Source organism: Varroa destructor, unplaced genomic scaffold, assembly GCF_002443255.2.
Source record: "Varroa destructor unplaced genomic scaffold, Vdes_3.0 BEIS01000004.1, whole genome shotgun sequence".
NCBI classification, from domain to species: Eukaryota; Metazoa; Arthropoda; class Arachnida; order Mesostigmata; family Varroidae; genus Varroa; species Varroa destructor.
In genome coordinates, this window is record NW_019211457.1 from 14,774,545 (window position 1) to 14,786,874 (window position 12,330).

Sequence of the window (12,330 nt, forward strand, 5' to 3'; positions counted from 1 at the left end):
GAGAACCCAAATCTATGAAAGAAGTAAAATCACCGTCTGTCCAACTATTGAAACAAAAAAATTAACATAGCTGATCGGAAGCGACCAATTTTAACAGATTGAAATCTAAACTGGAAAATAAGCAATCTTTGTAGTATAATGAAATGGTGAGGTGCCTTTCTACCAAATCTAGAAAGTTACGGAATGATCTAAGCTTGAAATGATGCGTAAATACAACTCGTTTCAATGTATACAGAAAACTGTAAAATTTGAAACAGCTCTTCCTAGCGTTCGGTATCGCATCCTTTAAAATCTTTAAAGCTTTATTTTAAAGGTAATTTGCCTCCCAGACAATCGAGTCAACTATGGAGTGATGCTAAGCGTTGTTTCTGGATATGCAGCAACTCGGAATAAGACCGCTGCCATTTCACTCTTCACTTCGTTAGTTTTTACCTGTAGAGTCCCAGTGATATTTCGGCACTAAGATATTTTCGACGAGTATAGTCGTCTAGGTTTGATACGGAACATAGAGACGAGTCATTTCGTGCTAGCAGGGGCCCAGCCATCTGGAACAATGCTTCGGCAGGCCAACCATGGTATCCGACGTAAAATTCGCTCTGAACTACGATAAAGATGCGTAGACTAATCTGCACATGCGCACAACATATCTTTCACACCAGCACAACAGCGATTTAAATGACCGGTTGTTCTTTTGTTGTAAGCAAAAGCTAGCCATTTCATGAGACCAACAACGTCCGCGTATGCACAGATCTTATCATCCCGATTTTTCACCGTCTCGTTCACGTGTGTCTACGCCATTTTTCAGTCGCCTTCCCCAACCCCTTCCCCAATTACATATCCACTGAGTAGCTGCGTTGCACAAACGTTTGCGTGTGGCAGAGTGCTACCTTCAGTTCTAGTTATGGCAGTGTCAGGTACTGAGCATAAAATGATGCCCTTAATAGCTGCTGACGGCTGGTGGGATGGGGCACATGAAGTCAGCATCAATAACATCGGATTACAATAGCTCTGAACTAAAAGGGGTAGAAGCCTTCAGAAAGCATGGCGTAGTGCAGAACGAAGATTCGTTCGAGCGCGCGGGAAACTTATATTATAACAACTCAGCCATTATATTTCTAGATGTGGCAGTTCTCGTCTATTGTCCACCTGCGCTTATATATGTGTGTGTTTGTTTGTACGTACATATGTATGTGTAACTCGACGGTTCATTTATCGAGCCATGTGTACCGGTATCTGAATGACGAAGTACGCCTTGATCCGTACGGTCTAATGTCCGCGTTTGACGTTGGGCGTCCTATGTTCGCTATCCGTCCACGCCGAGGAAAGAAGACGAAGAAAGACCCAAAGTTCGAGGTCTCTTTTGGAAGACAACCTCTTTTGTTATCGTCGGCGCCTTCAGGTGATCGAAAACTATGGATGAAGTGGTGATAAAAACCTCTGCTGCTATCGCTCAGTCTTCGAAGTAGCTTTATGCCGGTGGCAGCGCCTATGAGTAGTATCTTTATGAGCGTGGGTGGCTCCGGGCAATCGCATGAGCGTTTGGCGCCTCGCATGTAAGCTTTGAGGCTCAGGCCGGCAGGCAATCCATGATCAGTTCGAAATAACGAAGCACAGAATTACGGTGCAATACTTTCAGTCAGTCACAATGGATTTACGCTGCAGCGCTGGGGGGGGGGGGGGGGGCTCATTAAAATAAAAATCGAGCGTCAGACATTGTACATCAACATAGTGTAAATCTGCTTCGTAAGATAAACGCGAAGGCTAACACCGGATCACGATTTGACCGAACGTTAAGACGAGACGAAACGGACCGGTGAAAGCCGATGAGTGAAGTCGAACAAACTATGATGATAATCGAAACACCGCGATCTGCAGTGCCAACGTGTGATGGTGGGACAGAGTAGAAAAATGGAAACCTCATAGTCATGCGGGGTAAAACTTGGCTATACAAATTTACTGAGTTAGAAGGAGGCTTTTTCCACGTACGTCGATTTATGCTTTTACTCAAACACACTATGTGCAAGCGTGTCTCGGATCTGCCAGCTGAGTCACTGGTAATAAGCGTTCTCAGCGTCACTTCGCATATACCTTGCAAAAAAGTCGCTACTCTTTCCTGTAGGGCTACACCGAAATGGTACTCAGAATGGATAAAAAGAATAGCCCAACGGCGCATAAAATAGCGAGTAGTTCATGGGATGGGAATAATTCACATAAATCTCTTGTTATGGTGAACTGTTGAAAACAAGTAACATAAGGTTGCTATTACTATACTGGCTAGGTAAGGCTCCCCGTAAATTGTCCCGAAACTTTAGGTTTTACCAAGCATGCGTGATTAAGGCCACAGGTGATTTCTAATCGACGGCTGCAACGATGAATTGCAACGGCTGACAATTTTGCTGTGCAAGGTCTATAAATAGACGATGATCATTTTCTAGTTACAATAAACAAGTTATAAACAAGTAAAAAAACTTATAACAATCTTTATTGCATCAACACGACGGCTTTTACTGTAAGTGCGTTTGAAAGAGATCAACGGTCCAATTTTATTAGATTGTTACGCGACCCGTTTTTTGATTAATTTACCGCTTTCGATTAGTTTGGCCACTGCTCAACGTCACCGTTGAAATAACACCACATTACGTAAATCGTCACCTTTAAAGACACTCACGTTTGCGAAACAAACCAATGCTTTGTTGTCGATATATAGAGAAGGTGTCAGTAAAGGAGCCAGGTACATGAAAAATCCGATAGACAAATTGAACATTTTTATATGTTCAATTTGTCTATCGGACCGAGTAGAAAATAAGAGAAATCAAAGAAACTTAGAACAGTTATTGTTTTCGTAATTATAATGTTAACGTTGGCCCATTGATAATGTATAATTGTGCTTATTAAAACGTAACTTCTATTGTCCAAGTGACACGATGGAAACGGTAGCACTGCAGCACAAAAAATTTGGGCTCGATTGACATAAATTGAAATGTTCAAGTCGATATTAATTCAAAACACAGATATTGCAATATACCTGCATCGTATGGATGATCAGCGTCCTAAATTTTTCATTACGCTAGGGTGAAATGTATCTGATACTCTCGCTGGTGACAACGGAGCGTATTTGAAACATGCGTACTCAAGTACGTAAACGCGGCCCAAAGGTACGCTGCAAAATTCAGCGGTAATCGTTACTGGAAAACCTTAATCGACTCCCTCTTTAGCCGTTGAAAGTAATGGTAAACAAATGGAACACAGCAACCTTGGTGAGATCCTATAATAGCAAAGGTCTCTTCAGCTTCTTGCCAGCTTACGTAGGAGCCTCACTGAAATTGTCAAATTCATTGAAACGTTTACATGAGACGTTAGGGTTTTATGAAACAAACACATCACAACATTTTCCGTCTACCGGTTAAACGCTGCTCAAATAAAGCTCGCGGACGCCTAAAAATACAACAAGCTATAATGGTGGAATTTCTTCCGTAATTAATGACATCTTTTTGTGGGCGCAAACTTTTAGGTGAAGATTTTCGGATTTTCCAAATCGATGTAAATGTATTACTTAGTAAATGGAAACCATACCCTCTTAAGTTTCCATAATCCCTTTATACACCGAAGACAAATTCGCGACTATTAACATCGGAGGTAACATCACTGGTGTAGAACCAGAGAAGAACAGATCGAGCACACCTGGCGATAAGAGCACGGTCATAGTGGTGGCTTTTGATCGACGCCAACAACCATCGCATATTGTTGCCACTGCTGCGTTGAAGTCTGTAGACGGCAGCTACCATTAGTTCTACTATTACTCTTCGTAATCGTAGTGAAAAAATGATGCAGCGTGTCGGCGCGCCACAACTCAACAGAACTGGGCTAACCCGGCCCGGCAACGGGCCATTGCACTCCTCGGCAGTTTGCTGTATTCGGCAAAAACTTCGGCGTCAGTGTCCAACTACAGCGAAAGTCGCCACGACAACGGACCAGAGGACAGCTCGTTCAACGGGACATCATAGGACGGTAATGGCCACGCAGATACCAACCCGCGATATCGGACAAGGGACAAACAACCGAAAATAACGATCTGAAGTTACGCTGACACGACCCCAAAATCTTACCTTCATTCCTAAGTCCACTACTGATTCGGCAGTCCAGAGAAAGCAGGTTATTGCTGCGCAAAAAGCAAAACTCTCCAAGATGCTTGAAAAATGCAAAGTATAACCCGCCTTGCTGTGAAGCTAATTGCTAGGGATTGTCAGCATTGCTAACGACTATGGCATAATGGATCTGCATATTATTGACACGGTCGCCGAAAACCCAGTCGGAACGACGACGACGATGACAACTATCCAGAGCACCTAAAGGCTGCCAAAGAGTAAAGGCCCAACGACAAAGCCTTTGCAACGCCTACGGCAGCGTAACTACAGCAGCAGCTAAAGCGACCGCTATCACCCACCCACTAAGACAGGACACATACAAAGATTGCCAAGGTCAATCACTGTTTTCAGGACCTTCTTGCGACAAACAATGATGCTATGATAAGTAATGGTTGCGGCACAGGAGTTCAGGGTTCGTTGCACGCGGACCACCTATCGTTGAAATACCCAGCACAAACTATGTCTAACGGACTGCCGGACATGGCCCCTTATATTGGCATGGGCAACAAGTTTCAGTAGATCGGTCGTGTGTTGAAGAGAAGCTGGTCAGCGCGACAGACTTCTGTAGACTTGAGACACAACGACAAAAAACATCGGAAGCAGAAATTCACCAGAAACCTCTATTTAGCCTACTGCTGTTTTTGAGAGAAAGAGCCTTGCTTGGCCTGTTTCATCAGTAGCTAGCCACTATTGCACGAATGACGGCGCTGCCGGTGCCGTAGACACTATAGCGGTTGAGCCAGTGTTTACTACCAAGTGCTGCTGTTACGGCTGTCGTCGCAAATCGTTCCTTGCGTTCGCACATCAGTCTGCCGTCGTTTCACATCTCAGAAGAGCTCTCTCTGGCCGTTATGGTTGTCTGCTAAGGCTATTATTGTTGGAGAGTTAGAGTTATTTGGCTAAGCTGACACCGGTTTGAAAAGCGCTGATGGCGTACAGACGAACAGTTTAACGATAACAAACAACTCCTTGGATATAGTCTGCATCCTTGGACTTCGTGGTGGCGGTCGTTAATTAACGTTGGTATTAATTGGTAGTTAACATTTCAGACAGCGTTTGTTTAAGTGCGTTTAAGCCAATATAGTCGACACTAAAGATAGGAAAGCGAAGACTGAGGACAAAGCTTGAGGAAAAAATAGTCAAAGCACTGCAGGGAACTTCAACATGAGGCGGCCTACTCGTTATTGCATACGATCTAGATGTGCAATGCAAATTGGCTATAAATTGAATATTCTTATTTATACCAAACAAATCTTGAATACTTTTGGGCACAACATAGCACAGCGGGAATCACACGGAGAGGATGACATAGCGAAAATGCGGTTTTGGCCTCTAATGAACCGGCTGAAGCTGGCGATTCTCGTTTGTAGTGATACCCCCCCCCCTTTTCTCTCTCTCTCTCTTTCTTTACACACAGGATTAAATAAGATTGTATGAACTATCGTGACCCTCTGTTTTAGCACATTCGGTTAAATCACTGCAACGTGGTGAGACAAATCATCGCTTGAAAAATCGATCTATAGAGAAATGGTTGCAGCTTATACTACCCCTTACCATATCTTACCATGTCTCATATAATCACTGTCAACAAAAATTAAGGAGCTTCAACATAGGGCCACATCTCACAACGAATTGTTCACTACACATTCATCGCCTCCCAGCGTTGTTTTTCTCTTAAGTTACTCGTATAGACCTGATGACTGACCTCCGGGTTTAACCCTCATACGAGCAGGATATTCTTTTCGAACAACGAATGGACTATCCAGCCTTTCGTACTCCCTCTATGGGTACCAGCGTGGAAAACTGCTGCTTTGGAAAAAATACCAGCGAGATTTTTGAACGTTTCATGCTAGAAATAAGAATATTTGAAAAGATCGACAAACAGATTGTTTTGAATACTCCACAGGTCCATCAACCCGACCTATATGCGTAATGTAAGCAAGCTTTTCTGTCATCTCCCCGCTTGAATATATGGTGAATTTCCGAAGCTGAGCTAGATTGCAGTAGAAAATTCCGTCGAAGCGATTGCCCGCTAAAACCTAAACGAGAACAAATGCAAGCCTTTAAAAAGATTCGATACAACTGCAAAGCCGTCAAATCACATTTCGTTGTATTTATAATTGCCCTTCCGCCGTCCCTACTCGGCGCAACAAGACTTCCGACTTTGCCCATTGGTTTTCCGGTCCCTTTCGAAACTACTTAGATCGATTTCATCACTAAAACAGCGATACAGCATCTTTTTCTCTTTGCACTTGGTCTCTACATACAGACCCGAAAATTCCCCGCCATTATTATCCGCCTCGGATCTGCCCCCTTAATTGACCGTAATCGCGTCATCACACTTCCGCCCCAATCCATGCAGTATGTGTTGCCTGTCTAGTAGGCAAAAGCCAGTCATCACACATAACGTGTTCTGTTACGGGAGCGCCTTCGTACGGCGACATTCCGACAATCGCCAGTTACCACCTCCTACGCGCTATGGGCACCCTTTTCCGCTCTGCCATTCTATCTATACCGCCTATTCTACTTCGATGAGGGCAACTCGAAGAGTTTCAGAGCGAGTAAACCAAGCTGCCAAAGGATGGCAAACAGAGCGTACCGTTCCCATTATCGACGTATCTAGTTTGTTTGCCGTATCATTAAGGAAACGTGAGAAATGGCGTGCCACGAACATTCATAATAAGCGAGCGACTTGTTAGGTTCCTACTTATGGAAGTTATCCGCTTGAAGCTAGTAGAAGCAAAGTACACGAATAAACCAGAAACGAGCTTCGGTCAAATGTTTTTTTCTATTATGAAGCGCACTGCTGTCAACATTTTGGTCTCATGTCGAGAACAAACGTTTTTCTGGATAAATAATTGTTTATAGATTATCCGAAATATATCGATGATAAAATCAGTCACGTTGTTTGTGGCTGCCATCGAAAAAATTTATAAACACATAAAACGTTGATTGAAAATTTGTTTAGCAGGATAGAGAAAATACCGAGACTTTTTGTTATGAAGTGGCCTTTTTTTATTTTGAGACTATAATTTTACTAGTCCACCGAACGGTTCATCGAAGTAAACAAGATTTACTAAGGCGAGTATGAATATGGATATCTTCCGATTTTCTCTTGCTCTATACAATACGATAGCGCATTAAATTCCATCTTGCTTGGTAAATAAAACTGAAGAAATGCCACCAGCAAGTTCGGCGTGCTCGCAAAAGCTACCGAGACGCACCGCAGGTAATCAGTGAGCGGCGCCGTAGCGAGAATGATTGACAGTAGTAGCTGCGTTTTTACCCCCCCAGTAGTATCAGATCAACGAAGGAACAAACGGATTCATTCTAGGCAACAAGCATAGGATTGTATCAGCACCCCACTTCCAACCGATATATAGTTTCGACGAATCTAATTTACGTTCTTATGTATTCTTGTAGTACCACTAGCCAGAGAGCACCGAGTCTTCTACGAAGCGACGACTGCAAATGCAACCGGCGATTCCACCGTAGATGTCTTACGGAAGATTTTCGCAATTCGCAAATTTTGTTTTCCCTTTAATGTTTTTGCTATGAGTCGTTCTCCTTTACGCGCACCGTCCTTTTACGAACGTCTATGTACGATTAATTCTTCGTCGCACAGATGTGCATGTTCGGAAGTCTACCGCCCTACCACCCTGGTTGGTATTCAAGGCCGTTGAATTTTTCTCGATAGACGACGATATTACTAGGCCATGAGAACACACAATAATCGTAACTGCTACCAGGCGGTTTCTGCTATACAAACGGTTGATTCGTCATTCAGAAGCGGATGGGGAGCAGCGCTGGCGCTGCGTACAAGATCCGGTACGGCGCGTGTGAATTGGCCATACAGCCATGTAAGTAGACCGTATGTACATACATATATACGGCTGTACGTAGTAGCCCGGTTACGCAACGGGTATGACGCCCCAGGCCCAACTACAGAGACTAAATCCTTTATTAATAGTTTCAATGTGGTATACATGCTTGTGACATAAAGGCGTTCAGTCGTTTACTATTATCGTTTAATCATTTACATGAAGCATACCAGTCGTCGTCAATGGAGAAATACTAATTACGCCCCTGCACCCATTATCCCATCTTCGTTCGCGACCGAAATCTTGCGGATTTTGTCTGCCTATTGATAATAAGTGCTATAAATTCATTCGGAACATATGCACTCGTTGAGCTACAGCTGAGTACGTGTCCACGACACGTGGGAGGGGTCGACGAAGAATACTTGCTAATATAGTAATTTGTAGGCAAATTTGTCGGTAATAACAGAGTAGGGTCTCCTGCGTCAATGTATTCAACCCATAAACGGGGTGTTTTCTACGAGCCTCGAGATGGTATGATTAGGAGCAATATAAAGGTAATAAGATCAGCCCACAGATACGTAAGTCCCGTCCTTGATAGATGATTTACAAGATAATCCTGTTTTGTGTATGAAATTCGCTTTGTATTTTTAAGATCTAGTTGTTTCTTTACTTTGAAGGAAACCTACGCAGGTCGCAAACAGTCTTCGGCTACTAAATCACGTTGGACTTCGAATCTCTCCATGATCTACATACTTCCGTTAAAATTACACATGCCAGACGCACGCTTCGTATTCGCCGTAACCCCTGAGGCGTCACTGACAAATTAGCATTTTAGTCCGATGAACGGGAAGACAATGTCTACATTACTAGCATATGCACGATACATATTAGCGAAATTTCCTCAAATCCTTAACATGAAGTACTTGTAACACAACTAACTGTTTATGTACACAGCATCGACCTGGCTGAAATTCTACCGATTCTAGTGACGTACCGACCCGATGAATACTACCACTTGACACGAGTAGTTTATGGTGCGGTCAACCTTTTCTTGTGCCAGGGACAATGATTTAGGACCGAATTCGGAAACTTATGTAAATTAGGTTTCCGAATTCAGTCCTAAATCATAAAATATGTCCAGTTCCCCGCTCCGATAACACCGTGAGATGCCGAATGCATGCAATGTTCTTTCAGTGTCCATCATTCATGCAAGCATATCTAGCATGTAGACGAGTCCTTTTTGGCGTGTAATGTTTTGCATGTGAGGGGCATTCTCAATAGGAGGTGTTTCTACGTGTATCCTGGTATGGATGGCTTAGCAGCTGATTTAGCGGAACAACAGCATAATATCTATAAATATCAGCCGAAGTCTTGGCAGTGAAATCGGAATTATCTTGGGAAACTCGCTGGAGACATGACACAAGTTGAACCTAATGTTGCAATCCACATAGGTACCCACAGCAAGGTAAATGAGACGAGGGTTGGCCATATTTGACGCTGACTGAACCGCGAAGACGGGCGATTATTTTTATAAAAATGCAAACAAAGTCATCAGCTCTTAAGTATAGACGGACTAAAAAGCTTGCACAGATATTTGCTGACATACATCGCAGCAGTCGCGAGCCAATCCCAACGTGACTCGACCGTAATCTGTCATGACGTTAAGCTTAGGTAGAGATTCGATAAACGACGTGCAGGGATCCCACATTAGAATTACACATTAGATCAGGACCTACATCAGTGCTAATTTAAGGAAATCCAGGTTGTCGGATCACGACTTCTCGATCCAACAAACATCCGTTCACTAACAAGTTTGCTAGCCAACATTTTAGATAATTCTACTCGTGTATTTCCCAGTCATTTTAGCTGCACCTGCACATTTTGTCTTGTAGAACGAATATAATGGCATCGCGTTAGGACTAACACCCGCTTAAGCGGTCAAAGCTCATGGCACCGTAACGTTAACTCATAAACAGGGCCCCAATAACAAAACAAAGGTCGAGGGTGCAGCACCAATCTAAATCCAATACATTTGATACAATAGATTCGACAGGGTACAAAAGACGCCCACGGCGTACATATTTGACGGGTAAATTTTATTCCAACATTCGAAGCATGCATAGGTACAGGAGTATTCTTCGTTTGACTTCTGATGCATGGATGCATACTAAATGATAGAGTTGAAGGGGATACCAGGCACATGTTAGCAACGATTGACCGACATCAAAGTTCTTACTGGAACACAACATCCATACATACACGTGCACATACATTTGATGAATCGGAAGCCCATCGTCAAGCAATGCGTAACTGTCAAATGGGGCGTGTAGACAAATATTAAATCACGATTCGAAAGAACTAACCTTTGAATTACCTATAACCTGAGAATTGGGAGAGGTTATTAAAAGCTCTCTTTGGACCCATGATAAGCATGGATTTTGGCAGATTCAGCCTTGACAGAAACAGCCTTTTTTGAGTATCATTTATACTTGTTTTTTTTTTATTTACATTTATTTATTACATTTATACAAAATATTCTGTCTGGGTTTTTCATTTGCTCATGTTTATTAACGGATTTTGTAAGCGAAGCAGGTTTCGTCACACACACCAGATCCCTTATAGATACGTACAGCGATCAAAAGATTGTCGCCATAGCTGATCTATTCAATTAATATATTCCTTTTTTTCAGTTGTAGAATGCATATGACGGAAACTACTGCTATGTTGCTGGTTTTCCTTATATCTGGTTCAGAATATCGTCTTACTAGTAACTCCCTTGACAGAGGTCTTGAATTCAATAGCTGAATGGTGAAATAATACGAGCTGTTCTTGCCTATCAAAATGATATGGATATATTGTTTACAAGTCAATTTAGCGAGTTACAAACTCTAGCTAATATCTAGAATAATAAAAGCAAGTTAAAAATGAAATGAATTTCTCCGCTCGCGCGAAACGATACGCAGCGGTCAAATAGGCTATCGGATCTTACCTACATGTCGCATGCACTGGTTATCTGAAGACTACCTTCGTTGGCAGCTTTGCCATCTTTTCCTTTGGTATAATGAGTTTTGCGAACCCGCCTATCATATGCACGAAGAGTACCATGCGCCAGTTCACAGATATATATACATATATATCTGTAAATTATATAAAAACTATATTTATTATATATATATACACGAGCTGATATCCGATTGGAATAAATGCCGAACACAACGGCTAAGGCACCGCTGCCGCCATTGTTATTGTTGTCTTTTGCACGGATCGACCAGGCGGACAAGTGAGAAAGCAGACGTCGAAGCAGGCCCAGTTTAGCCTTTACTTAAACAATTATTGTTCCAAATGCAACATTAAGTTGATGATAGCACGAATAGAGCGGTGTTTACCTAGGACTGAGCATACGAGGTCAATGTATCCCTGTGCTACGTTTGACTAGCTAGTTCGTTTTTCCTTCATAAACGCCAGATAAGACACCGCCGATCCGACGTTATCACGCTGCATGTCTTAAACTTACACATAATTAATCCAGTATAAGTTACGTTCGTTAAAAGGAATATAGAACTTCAATTTAGTTGCAATTCAAACAGCAACATCCAACTTCGATTCACGTAGTTGTAAACAAACTACTGCTAGTGAATCAATCTTATCAGGCATGAATCCTTTCGCCCTTTTTTCCGTGCATTTCTATGAGGAATACCCAAAAGTGGTCCGGTATTCCAACTTATCAACGAGTTTACTGATACCATACTTGCATACTGATTCTCAGACGAATACAAAATACAACCTAAGGACAACCTAGAAACAACGGCATATCGCATGCGAGAGTTGTCCTAGCGCCAGTAGACAGGCCGATCGCGATGAACTATTCGAGCAATAAGCGAACACGATAGAGTTCAACAAAACCTTATTTCTGTGAACCTGACCATCAAAACATCTGACCGCAACGAAAATCTATGGGAATGATGCGGTGCCCGTCACAGCTGAGGACAACCTGATGCAACAGTATTTCCAGACATTCTTGCTCATAGTATAAGCAATAAAAATGTTTCAGATCACAGTAGACTTACAGCATCTACTTCCTCAATTAGAATGTGTTAATATTAAATAAAGCCCACGCGATATCGGCGAACAGTACTGAACGTAAAGATACTAGTTTTCATAAGTAAAGAACTCCTCTGTGGTAGACATCATGTGAGAACGCCTATGAGGGACGTCAGAAACTCGAGTGATCGTACTAAGTTCATCTTTTACAGTGCATGCTGAAATCCACTAATGGGAATCTTCTGTTCCCGTTCAGTAAAATATCACTCTTTCATTTTTTCAGCGTCTTAGGTGCATAAGTAGGACTTGACGGGGCCTTATTT

At 42.5% G+C, this 12,330-nt stretch overlaps 1 protein-coding gene across 11 annotated transcripts in view; it reads right to left on the reverse strand.

The window, feature by feature from the left end:
• Klp31E (kinesin-like protein 31E) overlaps window positions 1–12,330 on the reverse strand; it is a 64,851-nt gene that overhangs the window by 19,623 nt on the left and 32,898 nt on the right. For 5 of the 11 annotated variants that reach the window (XR_015325866.1, XM_086986263.1, XM_086986266.1 and 2 more), the window contains exon 1: window positions 433–560. The exons of the other annotated variants lie outside the window; for them this stretch is intronic. Coding sequence is in view for 4 of the 5 variants with exons in the window: in XM_086986263.1 (XP_086842389.1) it covers window positions 433–545 (113 nt within the window). In the remaining variant the exon portion in view is untranslated. Of the gene's footprint in view, window positions 1–432; window positions 561–12,330 lie in introns of those variants that run through there. 11 annotated transcript variants of the gene reach the window in all.